The following is a 17,363-nucleotide window of genomic DNA, read 5'->3' on the forward strand; positions in this document are numbered from 1 at the left end:
GTTCTGTGATTCTGTGATTCTGTGATCCTTGTTGTCAAGTTATTATTTAGAAATAAGTGCTGGTCTTACTGTACTTTGGAGAAGTACCAGCAGCTTCATACTCCCTTCCCCTCCAAATGCAGGTGCATGCATCTTCTCTTAGCCTCTGCCCTTTTTACTGTCTGAGAACAGTAACTGGAAGCATACTACAGCTCCTAACAATCTGATTACGTAACTATTTAAAATATTTAACACGCTGTACCATACCTGTCTGGGTGAACTGCTGTACTTTCCTTGAAAGGCAAACCTGGAATTGCTTTGGCAATCTATCAAGAAAAGATGCACATAGTTTTAGCAATAAGATACGGTTCAAGAGCAATATTTTAGAAAAATTATTTCGTTTACTGAGTTGAAAGTGCTTTTCTTAACTAACTCCAGGATTCTCCAAATATTTGGAGAATTTCTGTACAAATTGAGCGTTTGTCTGAATAAGGCAACAACTCAGACAAAAGAAACTTCAGAAAACTAACTTATTACAGAACAGAATTTACTTTAGTAAGAACCAAGCACATGACAAGAACATTGCCCACACAAAATAAAACGCAGTTTATGATCATATCTCTAGCTACAGTTGTAATTGGGAACTTAGCTAGAGCGAACACATACTCGTTATTATTTAAACATTTTAATTGGTAAAACAAAATTAAGAAAAAATCATGGAAAGCCTACATGCCACAGACAGGAGGAAAAAAGAAACCCAAAACCAACAAACCAAAACAGCTTACCCAGCTGCACACTTACAAAGACCATGCACATGAACTTAAATTGAACAACACTCCAAATCCTCAGGGGAGCAACCAGTAGCAGACACTGGATCCAGAGTTACCCCAGAGATGGCTGGTTCCCAACAGGGGATTTTCTAGCATTCATCATCAGTCACCAGCAATCAACAGGTACGACTTGGTCAAAGACTTGCATCTCTCAACTGACTGGTAAAGTTAATTCAGCTGACTGTTTGCAGAAGGGTATAAAGATAACCCTACTCTGCTTCAGTAAGAATACACACTACTTTCATCATCATTCTTTCAAAAAAATTTTAGTAAGGTATTACAGTTCAGGAGTGGTTGTCATCCTTCAATTCTCAGCAGAGATAAAAATAACTTCTGTAAAACTCCTTTTATTCCCCCTGACCTGACAGAACCAGTTCCATTACTACCACTGAAGCAAATTTCCCCTTTAACACATTAAAGCAGAAAAGGACATGGAACACCACATGCTATTTAAGAGAGACAAGATTGGATACACTCAATAGTGATTATTTGCCTGTAATCAATTGGTTCTTTTTCTTTTCCTCCCATGGGCATTGTAATAGCTCCAACTGTACAATTCAGTACACAATTTAATACTCAAGAATGAGTGCTAACCTTTTGAAAGTGATTCAGAAAAAAACACCAAGAAAAAAAAAGAAAGAGAGGACTGTAGTACAGCTTTTTCAGTTTCTTTTTTTAAATTGCAGAAAATCAAGTAAAATGTTCTTTTTTTACCTATATCAAGAACTAGTGCAGTCCCCTAGATCAATGTTACGCAGATGAACAAGCTAGATGACTACAGTATTCCTAATCTGTCATATTTAGGTTTTAGTTCATCTTTGACAACTTAATACAAAATTTAACACTTACAGACACAGTACTTTCATTTAAATCTGTGCTTAATATTTGGTATGTCTCTTCAAGAAAGGAATTGGAAACAGCAAGACCTAGAAAGAGAAGTAAAAAATGCAGAAACACATTTCCGATTATCTGAACACATAAAAACCCAGTATTTTTATTTACAGGGGGTTATGACTGACTGCTTGTATCATTTCCTAATAGCAAAAAGAACAACAAAAAAAATAGTTCCTTTTTCATAAAGATAACTATGCAAATGAACTGAGTGAATAAGGATGCAGAGGATGGAAAGTTGCATACTTAAAAGAAATACTTAAATTGCTATAAATGAGACAACTCATGGTAAACACTAGTTTTAAAATTACCTCTGTTAAAATAAATCCCTCCAAACTAAAAAAAAACAACCCATAACCAAACAAACCAGTACTGCATCACTGATCAATGCCACAAGTAATTTCAACAACATCTAATGTTATTAAGCATACCAACAAATGCTTTTGTAATTCACCCTCAAGCCTTCCTTTGTCTTACATAACGCAAAAAGCTTTATAGTATTCCTGCATCTGATGATTTGATTGGTCTTTGTAAAGTCTCAAAACATAAGCATCGATTGTTAGAAGGATACCATTTCATCCAACTGTTGGACTCCAACTGAGACAGCAGGTTCATGTTCAATAGATCCAGTTACAGACACATAATGCATTGCATCTATGATTGTTCCAGACACATGGTTCCTACCTGTTTCAAGATTAGTTGATACCTTCTCCTGACACAGCTCTGGCCTGAACCCAAACTCGGGATTAACCATATTCACTGGAAGAGACTCAACAAGTAATGACGTCTGGTTCTCCTGATAATCTGCAGAACTCTCTGTATTCTCTTCAGCTTCCTCAAAACGAGCAAAGTTCTTGGAGACAAGATCATCATTAACACATACCTAAAAAACCAAGATCTTTGTTGACCAGTATCAACAACCAATTGCCACCACATACTTGTTTAGAATTTGTCTTATGCTTTAAACAACAGTAGTAAAACACATCATCAGCAAATGCTTTCTGAAGCATATTAACAGAACAGCAAAGTCAGTCACATTCTCCTGTGTGTTCTCTAAACAGGCATTAATCAGTTGTCAGTTTCACGCTTCTGCCTAAAATTCTATACTTAATTAAAAAAAAACACGTCAATAAGTCAAGCTGGTTTATTACTTTTAGATTAAGCGTGTATTAAAATCTGGCAGAAAAAAAATATTACTACACCTAAAACTTCTTAAACTCCATTGGCCAAGAGATCAGTGACACTGTTGCCAATTGGGATTCTGAACTGAGAGAAGATAATCACATTAGTATGTACCTTCCAAGTTATTGTCTGTAACAAAGACCACAGCTGTAGTGTTAAAAGCCTTTGTAAAGCACTCCAAGTAGAAGCAGTATTCAAATGAATTCATTAGTATCTACCACACAGCTGTTTAAGTCTGGCAGTAGCTAAGGCACAGATTTAGCACAAATTAGACATTTTGGCAAGTAGAATTAATTAGTTTGGGGTTTTTCTGTTGGTGGTGTTTTTGGTTTGTTTTGGTTTTTGTTTTTTTGGTGTGGGGTTTTTTTTTTCTTCCTTCTCCCCCCCACCCCCAAAGGTTTGAGGACTCAATCTTATGCAAAAGCAAGTGTGAACTTCTATTTATTTTTCTAATACTATGCACCTGCTTTATTGAAACATCTTTAAGTAAGATACCACAAAAAGGTGCAAAAGTGCACTAAATAATCCACGTAGTTATCCACCTGAAATACTTGCTGGACTTAACTTCCTTGTCTTTCTTTGTCAATACCTTCTAAAAAGAGGCTCACAAAGAAAAATGGGATTTCTACTTCTTAGAATTCCTCCAGAAGTTTATAAGCAACAGAAATATAAAACAAAACCTCTAATAAGTTAATGATTTAGCTTCTACTTTATCTGACAGAAACTACAAAACTCATTTGCAAGTAATGTTTTTCAGTCTTAAACAAACTGCAAAGTTATAATTTGCATAGCAAAGTGCACGAACAGGTTTGTAGATATAAAAGTACCTTACCTTTTCATCTTTTATTGTCACGTAAAGAAGAACATCAAATGTGTTATCTTCTATGGCACACAACTTAGCTTTCATTTGGGTAGTTGCTAAATGTAGCAATAAACACAAGAACAAGGAAAAAGATTAAAACTGTCTCAAGTTATCAGTATTTTTCACTCATACTTTCCAAGATAGACAAAAACAGAAATTACAATTAGATGTGTAATCTATTTCTTTAGAGAAGCTAGTCCAAATGCAGTAACTTTTAAAAAAGGAAGCAACAAGGCGATACAAACTTACGTTACTAAAACGAAGTTGTCCTTAGTCTTTGAGGACAGAGCTGAAACAGATGAACTACCTCTCCACACAAAGCATTCTTAGTTCTACACTAGAAGCCTTAGTTTATCTTTTAATGTCTGACAATCTGTAGAACAAATACATACTTCCCAAATGAGGCATTTACTTTTCTTGAAAGAAATTGTATTTACACATTTGTATAACTTCATTTAAGCAAACGCAGCTGATAAAGTCCATTAGTAAATTCTGAAGCATTTCTTCTGCATACACTAATGATGTGCTAGCAATTAAAAAAGTACATACTGCTACTTATGGTACAGCCTGGGAAAATCTATGAAATTAAATTCAATGTTATTGCTACTCCCTACTAAACTTTACTTTGCATAGTGAGATACTGTGAGAAATACTATGTGCCAGTTAGTGTGTGAAATTATATACACCTAAAGACTCTTTACTGCTTTCATAAACTCATCCTGTCTTCCCCCAATACCATTTATCTTGAGTTTATTATACTTCTGAGTAAGTGGTTGTTTTTTTCATGTAAGAAAAAAGTAAAGAGCTGCTTTTCTACTAAGACTAAAAGCTGTCACATACCAAAACACAAGGCTTGATAGGAAACATAGAATCATAGAATACCAGGTTGGAAGGGACCACAAGGATCATCCAGTCCAACCTCTCAAGGTAAAAGTATTGTTTAAATGAGATGAGTCAGTACCCTGTCAAGCTGACTCTTAAAACTGACCAACATAGGTGAGTTTACCACTTCCCCTGGGAGATTATTCCAATAACGAAAAAGACTGGCTAACCTACTGAAACACCAAACATGGGAAAGCACAAGAACAGTCTGAAGAAAAAGCAGTTCTAGCTTACTAACTAACTACCTGGAGCTCAATTTATTTATTAACAACTATAATAAAAGACATTCTTCTTGGTGCTTACATGACACAACTGAAAGGGTAAACTCACAAGCCAGATCTTGCCATCTCCATACAAAACTACAAAAACACAGCTGCGATGCTGATTCAAGCTAAATACACAGAAAGTTTCCACTGTTCAAAACCAGTATTATAAGAGTGCTACCTAATTTAGGCTGTCCCAAGAGCCAGACACCTTCTAGTCAACTATCAAAATTTATGCAGCATGGAAGACCACAGTACTCAAGATGCAGCTACACAAGTATTTTTGCCTTAGTCAGTCCATACAAAAAAAATTTCTGCAGCTTCTTCCTCTTTATATTTAAGAATGCTGTATATTAAAAATAATCAAATACATAAACACAAGTACTACATTTCTTTAACAGTTTTTCTCCAAAATAGAAGTGCCAATTATGATTTTGGCAGGATGTTTTATTTACCTTTGAGAAGGCTTTGAAAATACTCAGTAGCAGCACTATCCCATCTTTTGGCTCGTCTAGGAAAATAAACAGTTATCCCACATAATCAAAAAGCTAAAATGCTAATTTTGGAAAAAAACATAGGATGTATGTAAATAAGTTATCTCAAGTCATGCCATATCTTAAGAAGTGCATGAACTAGACACGTCAGCAGAATCTACTTAGAATATAAACTTCAGTCTTGATAATATTGTTTCAGCTCATCAGTAAAATTATCAAAAATTACTGGATATTGCTTTCTCAAGGTATGGTAGCTTGCATTCAACATAAAATATGATGGTTAGAAATTAAAGAGTATAACCAAAAATAAAACAAGAATCCACTGGATTGGTTCTACAGAACATATTAATTAAAAAGGCACTGAGCAATTTTGAACAAGCACTTAATGTGTAGTTTTGATTGTTCTTTAATGACACAAACCGAAGTAGCTTTCCTGCTGTGGAGCAATATTCCCCAGTGATCTAATAATGTCCCTCTCAAGTTGGCAGGATCTTTCAAAATAGCATCCTGGAACTCGAGGGTACAAAAGCATTTTTCTTTATCATGAGGTCCCAGTGAAAACCTTATTCAAGTCCTTCAAAACTACAGTGAGAAAAAAACTGACATGAATATAAGGAAAGCACAAGACAAATCCAAAATATGTCAAGAAAAAGATAAAAATGGGGAAAAACAAAACTACCTATAAACAGCTATAAAACTCCATTTCAGCTACCATAAGAAAAACAAAAGAAAGAAAGAAAAAAAAAAGAGTATCAGGAGTAAGGCGAGCATCTGTAAGAAACAGCACATAAGGATATATTGGTAAAGAAGTTCATGTTCAAGAAGTCAAGAAACACAGCTCAGGTATGACAGAAGTGCCAGAAAGTTGTTTTAGCTTTGAAGGTTTTTAAACAAATATCCAAAGATCCAAACAGGGGAATAACAAACCCAAATCTTAAAGGAACCATTATTAAGGAAGCAGTTCCACTTAAGAACTGCTTCTCTGAAACAGGAAATAAAACTTAGAAAACTGCTTCTATGTTCTTCTAAAAAAATCTTCTGCAATAAATCTTCACACTTAGGAAATTAATGAATAGAATATCCTTTATTGAACTCTACTTACACTATTTTTGCAGTATCTTCACAAAAGTCAACACGCAACGTCACTGGCTTTGTGCGATACAGTCTACACTTTTTTGCTCTATACGGGATCTGCAGGAAAGTTTCCAGTGCAACTCGAATGCTTAAAAACAAATTGGAAATAATTACATTTTACAGAGCAGATTTTATTCTCCAGAAGCCACTGGTCTCATGCATGTGCTTCCATTACCCTGTGTGTAACAACATAGTTCTTCCATAAGTTTGGCCCTCACTGAAACACCTTGAAACCATCGTTTTATTATTCTCTCCAACAGAGGTGCTGCCAGGAGCAATCAGTTAACAGATTTGCTCTAGATAAGAATACATTTCCCATTTACTTGAAATCTTTCTGATCCTTTGCCACTACAGTTAGAAGTCTTTTCATGATACTGAGCCATCATACTACCACATACTACGGCAATGCATGTTCCATTCTGTAATTTTGACTTCTGTGTGAGAAACCAGGTATGATGAACATCAGACCAAGAAGGAAATCTAATAAATACACTAATTTGCATTTGGACTAATTTTCCTAAAAAACCCTTATTCTTCATAAAGCTATCACTAGAGTGTTAATCGTATCCTTTACACTTGATGTGGTTAAAGACTTAATAGACAGCAAGGTTTTAGGATCCATATAATTACTATTCAAATTTTTATTTTGCAATGAAAAGCTATAAATCACTCACTTAATTCTAGCTGAACATATTTTAAACTCAAGGCACTGTCAATTTTTTTCAGTACAGCAAGATTTACTTTAAAATATTTTAAATAAACTTTCTTAATTTTGTGAAATATTGAAAAGAAAATTGGTAAAGCTTTTTGTATTCAAAGTTGCAAATTTAATTGGAGAAATGATCCTTAAATCCAGGTAAGAACTAGAACAGTTATTTCTTAAAACACAATTTTCAAGATTTCAGACACAGTAGGTTTATAGTTTACTGAAAACTGGGAAACTAAAAACTCATCTTTCTTGCACCATGCCAAGACAGACGATCAGCTCTTATCAGCTCTTAGCAAAGTAAACAAGCTAGTAAACTGCAGAGGGAAAACAGCCAGATATTTGTGTCTAGATGTCAAAAACTGGTTCAGCAAGTGAAAACCTGTTTCCATACATACTTTATGAGTGATCTTCAATTTTTTAGGATAAAATCACCTAATATGGGAGGAAAGTATATACACATAATATTAACTGGCAGTCATACATTTCACTCATAACAAACTGCCACTATTTCAATTTTCGAATCTTTAAAAAAATCCAAAACCTACAACGGAGAACATCTTTTAAAATTACCAAAACAAAGACTGGTTTGCATCCACACTTGCAAGGGACTATCACATGGCCAGCAGTTTCTTGTGGACCAAATCCACACCTCAATTAAACCAAAGCCTTGCCACTAGCAGTCTAAACAAACATTAATGGTACTTGAATGCATGAACATACATTTCAGTGACAGTGTCAAAAAAAACAAACACTTACTCCTTTGACTTAACAAACATGTACTTCGCATAATCCACAAGAAAACATTCTGTTTGATAATCATCTGTACAGTACATGATTGACTTAATAACTGCTCTACACCAGCATTTAAGTTCCTCACTGAAAACCACACAAATCTGAAAAAGAAAGGACAAGAGGTTCCTGTAAATAAGTTTTTTTAGAGGCAAGAATATAGTATTTATTATACAGTCCTCAATTTTCTTTTTAAAAAGCAAGCATTGCTTATGTGGTCATAAAGTCTACAGATAATAACACATAACCCATATGCCTTTATATTCTTTTCTACACAGCAGTATTTAAAAAATAAATGCCTATCTCGGATCCTTCATCCCCAAACCAACGCAAACAACAGACTTCTATCTACACAACATAACAATGATTTTACCTGGCCTTCTTCTACCATGAGTGGTTTCACCTCATCCACATCTTTGTCATAGAACTGATTCATGTCAGCATTCAGATTTTTATATTCTATTTCATCAACTACGTAAGGACAACATCCTTTCACAGTGACCCAAAAGCAACCTGGATCTTCAACCTGAAGCAAGGGGTAGATAATAACAAATAATATTAGCTCCTGCTAAAATGATAGGATGCCTTTAAGAATATCTGAGCATCAAATGTAAAAATAAAACTCAAAATCTTCAGTGAGCCACACTAAAAATTATACGGACTAGATAGTTAACATACAGAATGTTAACAAGCAAAACATCTTTCAACTAAAGACTATTAGTTGATTAAATGACTTTACTGGCATGTATAGTCTAAAAGGTAGCTGCATTACCTAAAAAGTTCATTAAACCAAACAGTGGGTGAAATGCAAAGACATAAAGCTTTTTACTTCCATACTGTCTTCAAGAAGTATGTACTAAAAAAAAACCCAAAACACACAACAAACCCTACCAAAGGACTTTTCGTCATGCTCAGAGAGTCTACAAGACAGTTTCTTTAAAACGGGGTCATAGCTTTCTGCTCAGCCTTAGTAAATCTTTATCCCAGTCTTTCAGCTGAGTCCCTAGTCATTGTGGGTTAATCCCAGTAGGCAGCCAAACACCACACAGCTGCTCCCTCACTCCCATGCAGCAGGATGATCCAGAGAATTAGAAGGGTAAAAGTGAGAAAACTCATGGGTCGATATAAAACCAGCTGAATAGGTGAAACAAAAGCTGCACATGCAAACAAATCAAAATAAGGAATGCATTCACTGCTAGCCACTGGCAGGCAGGTGCTCAGCTGTTTCCAGGAAAACAGGGCTTCATCACTTGTAACACTGACTTCCAAAGACAAGTTCAATACCTGCAAACATCCCCCTTTCCTCCTCCTTCCCTGCAAATTTTATTTCTGAGCATGACATCATATAGCACGGCATATTCCTTTGGTCAGCTGTCCTGGGTGTATTTTGGGAAGATGATTTTTCCATGATCTCTTGTGGAATTCAGTAGAATCTAGGACTGTACTATATTTAAGTTACATTGCACATTTTCCATTTTAGATTTTAGCTGCATCCCTGTTGATCTCTTTTGAGATAAAACCAATACAAATAACTAAAAAAAAAGACTAAATGTATATAATCCATGTATGACCCCACAGGTATAAGAAACTGCAGCTGAACAGAAATAGAGGCATCATCTTATTTGTAAACCTGACTTCCAGAGAGCTGCACTGAAACCGTTAATCTTTCAGACTTTAAAAAAATGCCAGCATACCTCTAATACCAAGACTTCCATGTTTCTCAGCTACAGTCTTCTTTAACACTACTGTAAAAGAACAACAAATGTTTGATTAACCATTTTTAAGCCATCATCTGTTTTGAAGCATACCTAAAGAGCATGCATCTAAAGCAAGCCTAGAGAGTTCTTCCGTCTCATCTCAGGAATGTTAGTCTAGGCAACTGATTTACACATTTCAAAGAGCTCAAACCAGCCTTCTTAATGAGGCAGTATGTTAAAGCCTAAAGATCTGCCATCCATGCTTATGTTCATACAACCACATCAATTTTTAGCACCCCAAAACAAACCTGCTCTCCTCAGCCTACCTACAGTATATAGCTGCTTATCTTACATTCAAAGGCCAACACATAGTCTGATTGAAGACAAGGGTTGCTACAATCTATCTACATGACCAAACGGACAGAAACATCAGAGGGAAATACCTACAACATTAAAAAAAACACAAACTAATGCAAAAGAAGAGTGCCGACCTTAGCAAATGATTTTAATCTAACAGAGATTTTTACTGGTATTTTGCATTAATCTGCAATAGTGCAGATCATACCTAGGAAATACAATAGAATAATAAACTGCCTACTGACTGAAGTAATTTCATTTCATTTTGGCACAAACCAGCACACCATAGTATCACTACCGCAGTGTCTCACCACTTAAAAGAATTCACACTGGAAGCAGGTGCCTAATAAAATGTTTCAGGTAAGGAAAGTCAAGACATTGGTTGTCCACTTCCAAAGCTACTGCTAAACAACTCAGCGCTGGGTAAGAAGCAATACAGCTATACTGTGGATATAACTAGCAATGTGCTTTGCTAAGAGATAGTTGTAATTGGTTTTACTTAGACACTACAATGAAACAGCTAAAAGCTTTACCTAGTATCACATGATACAGGCATACTATGCAGGTTACATGCAAGTCTCTAACACTGCAACGAACTATAACATCAAATACACACTACCGCCTTAAACACTTAAAAAAAGGTACACTTTTATTTCAGGAGCAACATATGAGAGACATAAATAACCTCTCCTAACCTCTGAAGTGCAAAACCAATAAATGGCCTATCAGACTATCAACGAAAAAGCACAACCACATAAATGGATAGCTCTCCTAATGAAGTCATAGTAATAATACAGCAGGTTTGCTGTTATGAACTAAATGAAAACATAAACGTTTACTCAAATCCCACACCCAACACTAAGGATATACACCTTACAGAGATGCAAGAGCTCATTAAACCCCTCACCTCAAACTGCCGCCTTGAGAAAAACACAGCAGAAGTGAATACCTCTCCTGCAACACCAGCCACATACAAACAGTCCTATAAACAATCACTAATGCACTATCCCAGCCCCCCTCCCTCTCACCAGTCTTACTCCACCCAAAACCCCCACATCCAATAGACGCAGTGCAAAGAAAGAATACAGCAAAAGACCGTTAAAAACCTGTGTTTCAGATACAACCCTAACCCCAAACTCCCTTCACGTCCTGCATTTGCTTCATGCCCTTCCTCGTAAAAAATATGCCCCCTGACCTTAGTGACCAACACCACCATAAGCACCCACACACAAACCTCGGCCGCCACCCTCCTCAGAAACTTCCAGAAACTGCCGACCGTCTGAGGGTCGCAGTGCTGCCCAGTGCGCATGCGTACGCAGGCCGCAGGCTACAATTGGGAGGGGCGTGCGCCTGAAGGGTCGTGTGGTGCTGAGGCAGCGCGTGGTCAGGGCGGGGTTGTAGCACCGTGATGTCGCATTCTCGGCTCCTTAAGGGTTTTGTTGTGATAAATGAGCCCTAAATGACAGTCTTGTCTTTTTGCTGGTGACTCGCAGTGTAGCACTGGCTGTGCTTCAGGCTGAGGAGGAAAGGAGCTGGACGAAAACGCCATGGAGTGGAGGGAAGGCAACGAGCTGGGGCTGAGCCCGTGGTGGTGCCTTCTTGGGGCAGGGTCTCATCCTGCCCCGTGAGGGGGGAACAGCCAGGCCTTCTGAGGCTGCAGAGTCTGAAGTGAAGTGTGCTCTTTAAAGGTGTGTAAGGTTAGGTGGATGGAGAGCACGTGATACTTCTCTGTTGGAGTTCAGCTGTACTGCTTATATATATGCATGCCCTCAACAGAAAACGGCTGTTGTAAATGTCCTATAGCATCTAGGCTGTAAAGGAAGTGTTAACTTTTGCATCCCAAGCAGCTGTGCTTTTTTCCCTCCTAATTCACTCTGTTGTATACTAACCTTTTCATCAGACTGTAAAAAGAATTAAAAAAAAAAAAGATGCTTCAAGCCTGATTTAGTTTTGCAGAAGCCTGCACAGACAAGGTGCAGGCCCAAGAGAAGAGGAGGAAACATGCAGCTAGGAAATGAAGCCCACTTCTTTGAAGAGAAGCTCATACTGGAGAATGGCTCAATATTTTGAAACCACAGTTTTAATCATAAATATTTTTAACTTTATTTTAAATTTTATAGTACATGGTTCTTTACGGTATGTATATGCTAAACCGTTTATGCTGGCACTTAACCATTGTCATAACATTCTATGTAAAATGGTGTATTTGTTACTTTTTTGGACTTTCGTGGTTTGTTTGGGTTTTTTTGTCCTTTGGCCTTCAAGCTCCCCCTACTGGACCATTTTGCTTTTGGTGGTGGAAAAAAAAAAGTTGGAGACAGTCAAAGATGGAGAGGGAGTGTGTTCACTTAAGATACAGATTTAGTACTGAACTATTCTTTGACACACAGCAAAGCTTAGAATAAAAGACAATGTACAACAACATACAGATGTGTAAAAACTTTTGCAGGAGCCTTAAACTATGTATAGTTTGCTGAATAATTTATTTCCTAAAAATACTTTCTTCTAATACCTACTTTCTACTACAAAAGTATACTGGTAAAACAACCATAAGGGTACAGAACCATTAAAAAAAAACCCCAAAACCATCAAAGAAGCTCTCCAGCAACTATGAAAGACCATATTGCAAAATTAAAGCAGTTGCAGATTACATTTTTAATTATTTTTATATATAGATATTTTATATATTTGAATTAATGATCTCGAGGAATATACCAGATGTAAAGAGATGACCCTGCATCTTAGGAAAGTGAACTTTTCAGCTGTTGAAGGGAGCCCCTAGGAAAGTGCCCTCAGAGATAAAGGAGCAGGAGAGAGCTGGCAGCTCTTTAAGGATGTTTTTGTTAAAGCACAAAAGCTCTCAATTTCCCAGGCAAGGAAGGCAGGAAGCGAGCAAGACTAAAGACCTTCTGGTTAAAATGCACAAGAAATGTACAGGCACTGGAAGCAGGAATATGTATCCACAGGGATGCTGCCTGGGTATATAGGAATTTCAACAAGGTCTACAAAACCAGGAACAGTCTTACCGTGTTCAGAGAGAGAAGGCACACTTTTTTTTTTTTTTTGCAATCCAAATAAATGCCACAAACCAATTCAATTTAATGAAAATATTGCAGAAGATTTTAATTGAAATACAGAACAAAAGCTGAAACAAAGCTTTCCGAACAACTTTACTGGCTCATATCAAGTCATCATTCATTATTCTTCCCGATAAAGAACTTACATCACTGCTACATTTATTCCACTTACTGCACAAAAAAGACAGAACAAAGAAAAATTCAAAACAAAAAAGCAAGCAGCAGTCCTTCCTCTGAAGTTCTTAAGTCTCAGATACATTTAGTGAAGTAGTTAAGCAAAATGTGGGATGTTGAAATATGGAAGTCGGGTGTTTCCAAGGTAGTACATTATTCCCTGCTGTTGTTGGGTTGGTTTATTTTAGGTAAACAATTTTTCTATTTTTTTAAATAGCTACCAACTTGATCTTAAAAATTATAAATAAAAAGAATGTTGAGAATGTACTCAATCTGATAGATGACTTTGTCTAATTTACCTTTGAAAATTGCAACGTTTTGAATAAATTACCATTAGTATAAAGAATTTAGGTATATAAAATATAAAAATTAACTTTATAATAATTTTTAAAGTGAATTTTAGCTAATAAATCTATATACACACATATACACTGGTTTTCTCAAAAATTGAAGAGAACAGACTAGGATATGTTAGCAGATATGGAATGGGAGATTTCATTCATTTCTAGACGCACATTACAGTTGTCTAATGGATAACTTTGGGAAGCATAATAAAAGAATTCCTCAATGCAAAACATACTTGTTCTGAACATAATGTGTACTTTAATTTTCAATGAGAAAAGGACCTGTGTGACCCAACAGAGCAGTGTTGCAGCATATTCTGCAATTACTATGTAAGTAGAATAAAGTAATGGTTCAGTATAATTACCATCAAATCACACTTCCGTTTATCAGTAATTAAGAGTTATGTTAAATTTTCAGTAGTCTCTAAACATTGTAACTGGCACAACTGTGCTGTTTCAAACACTCAAAAAATTAGGTACACATAAATCTCAAACCATGCACACGAAAGATGCTTTGGCAGGACAAAGGAATATTTTCCTGACTATTTGGCAACAGTTAGAAAGGACCAAAAGCACAGTGAGTATGTATGCAATTAAAAAAATTCTAGCTTTAAAGCAAATAGATACTATAATCTGCTATTGTAATTTGAACAATCAGAGTTTATTGTCAGTGGATTAATGTGTTTATATTTTGCTGGAATATTAACATAGACAGCAAGATTGTTGATGGTTTTTATTACTATCCTGTGAAATACACTACCCTCTTCCATGAGATCTTCAACATTCTTATCTGTAGACATTATTAGTTTCTTTTCTCCTGTATAATCTGGATCTTCTGGATATAACTCATCTCCTGGGGGGAGAAAAAAAGTTGTAGTTATTGTCTACCTTATTTTTCAGCCATTTGATTGAGTGACACTAGCATTTAAGAAAATATTTATCAGGACATGTAAAATACATTCTCACTGAGTTTCAATACAAAAGTAAATTGACTCAGATTTAAAGATACAGCCATAAATTTCTGAAGTATCTGTCAGTGACGCTGCAGTGCACGTTTTAGGTGTTGATTTGAATGTTCCACTGTTCCTGATAGTACTAATATACTATATGCCATAAACAGAGCCTGGTCAGATAAGAGTTTTTATAATAGCATATGTATAGCACTCACAATATAATAGCACTCTTGTGCAAGAAGAGTGTACCACAAATACAGAAATTCTAAAGGTCAATTGTGACCAAAAAAAAAGATAGCATAATGAAAAGCAAACTAAAGAGGCAGAAGAGAGTAAATAGTAGATGTGTGGGTTTTTCTAAGGAGAGGGGAAAAGCGTACATGATTATGAAATGAGAGAGAGACTTAAATAGGAGAAAGGGCAGGAGGAAAATGAATTAGTGTATCTTTTTAGATCACTGCCCTATCACTACAGTTGTGAAGACTGGTACTGCAGCTGCGCTTGACCCACTTGTCCTTGCAAAGACAAACGGGTAACTGAAGTAAATGAGAATTCCCACTGAAAAGGACTAAATAGGAGTTCTAATACATCCTTCAGATTAAAAAGGAGTTGAAATGCTAGAACTTCTTTGTAAATAAACGTATTAATATCAACTATATGAGACAGTGAGATTATAAGTAAGGATAGAAATAAGTATGCTGTCTGATTGAGTAGCTCATCTCTGACAGTAGCCATTATTGACTGTTTCTAAAAAGGGAGCCAAACAGTAGAAAAAGCATGTGGTAACTTGACTTAGATCTATCTGTAACTGTAAGGAAAATATTTTATGTCACGTGGCTTGAGTATATTAATTCCCAAGCTTTTTTGTATTTAAAACAACCTTAATCTGTTTCTTACCTGGCAACAGCTGAATGTAGCCATCTGAAGCAGTTAACGTCACAGGCATCCAGCATTCACATCCCTCTAGAGCTCGATCAGAGCTGAACTTGTGTAACTTGTGGAGTGAGGAGAAGTTGCACAGCCTACACAATTCATAGAACTGGGGTGGAGGAAACCATATTTCTTGAGATTTAAAGCATTCAATGGCTTCTGGAGGTGATGACCACTGTAAGAAGAAAACTGGTCTTGAAATAATGGTTTCATCAGCAGATAGAAAGTTATCAGTAACTTTAAAAGCCATTTGCAAGAAAGTCTTTCCAGAAAGAGCTTGCAAGAGTCTACATTTCCTGAACACAATAAAAACCATAAATAAACTATACCAAAATAACTACAACAAAAAGAAGTTTTAAAAATGGAAGAAAATAATAAAAGCAATCTGTAAAAATTATTTTTCCTATAAAAATAAATAAGCTTTTATTTTACATATAGGCATATCAAGTTTGAAAACTAAAATTGAGACTGGTTTTAGGGACCTGACTAAATCTACTGAAACCAACAGAAAACCTTAAAGTCAGTGTGAACTCAGTTAACAGAGGTTGTTACTGGTGCTTCAAGAATTAAAACTACCTCTAAACACCTGCTTCCTGTACAGTTTTCAGAGCATGAACACCCAGCTATTCATGCTTAAATACCGTGTTGTTCTGCATGTTTAAACTATTAGTAATCCTCATTTCATCTTTCATGTTGACTTTGATAATATAAATGTACGTATAAACGTTTGCAGTAGATTCATACTGTTACTAACAAAATTACAACAAACTCGTTTGAGGCGATCTCAGATACTTTTAAATTTCTGTAGCAAGACCTGTTCAAAAAATAAATATAGAAACATCAGTAATACCAAAATTGTTAGATAAACTTTTACAGAACTTCTAATTTGCTTTCAAGCTTCTTGGAAGTCTAGAAAAACTTAGAGACCCTAATGTACCTGGCCCTGAGCTATCTTTAAGAAGATTCTTGATAAAGAGTTTTTTACTCTTTTACCCCCACCAATTAAAAAAAGGTGAAATAATCAATATAGCTCCAAAAATGCTTTTAATAATACTACTCTACAAAGGACAAAAATTATTAGCAGCTCTTGCAGCCCTGAATGCTATATGCACCACGGGGTTCTCCAAGCATACTCAATGTTAAGGGTATACCGACAATACTCCATTGATACTGCACGAATAAATGTATAAAAAGCGATTGCCATCCACCTTTGAAAGATACAGTAATTCAGGTGGAAAATGATCTGATGTGATACACATCCTATGCCATAAAACTTAATGTAAAATGACCTTCCAGAAACACCCCCTTTGGCTGACAGTTACTGCACGATTGATGAGAGGGGGAAGCGGCATTTACTGGTGGGAAGGAGAGATATACAGGGGAGGGGATTAATTACCGTGAGGATGAAAACTCCCTTCCCTTTCCTCACATCTTAAGGGAGCGTTATGGGAACGGCGAGGAAGTTAGACCTGCGGATGACTATTTAATCGCTTTTTTTCCTAGGCTGCACTGGGAGCAGGCCAGGGGCTCGACGGTGTCACTGAAGCCGGGGCGGTGGAGAGGAGGGGGCTGCATGGGGCGGAGTCAGGGTCCCTGCTGCTGGTTGCCATCGGATACGAGCACAGCCGGGGCAGCCCGGCCAGCTCCTCCCGTGCCAGGCCTGCGGGGGTGCAGCCCCTCTTACCAGGAAGGCTGTCACCTCTTGGTGGTCCTGCGAGGTGTGGGGCGGCCGCTTCTCCAGGCAGCACAGGTAGAAAGCCGTGTCATAGCGCCGGCCGCCGCGGCCAGCTCTGCCGACTGGTGTCAGCCAGTTGCT

The 17,363-nt window shown here is 36.7% G+C and overlaps 2 protein-coding genes across 2 annotated transcripts; both read right to left on the bottom strand.

The window, feature by feature from the left end:
- Positions 1-246: 246 nt before the first annotated feature.
- Positions 247-11,378, bottom strand: TDRD12 (tudor domain containing 12; the record flags this gene model as incomplete). The annotated part of the gene is made up of 9 exons (XM_010184258.1): positions 11,265-11,378; positions 8,389-8,583; positions 7,983-8,119; positions 6,486-6,605; positions 5,345-5,400; positions 3,715-3,800; positions 2,385-2,583; positions 1,659-1,735; positions 247-305 (listed from the first exon to the last, which is right to left on the bottom strand). Coding segments are annotated over exons 1-9 (1,043 nt in total), but the record flags the coding sequence as incomplete, so codon positions are not given.
- A 2,912-nt stretch (positions 11,379-14,290) lies between these two features.
- On the bottom strand, positions 14,291-17,360 carry NUDT19 (nudix (nucleoside diphosphate linked moiety X)-type motif 19; the record flags this gene model as incomplete). The annotated part of the gene is made up of 3 exons (XM_010184269.1): positions 14,291-14,517; positions 15,515-15,722; positions 17,232-17,360. Coding segments are annotated over 3 exons (564 nt in total), but the record flags the coding sequence as incomplete, so codon positions are not given.
- Between the last annotated feature and the right edge of the window lie 3 nt (positions 17,361-17,363).

Source organism: Mesitornis unicolor, unplaced genomic scaffold (genome assembly GCF_000695765.1).
Source record: "Mesitornis unicolor isolate BGI_N332 unplaced genomic scaffold, ASM69576v1 Scaffold54980, whole genome shotgun sequence".
NCBI lineage: Eukaryota > Metazoa > Chordata > Aves > Mesitornithiformes > Mesitornithidae > Mesitornis > Mesitornis unicolor.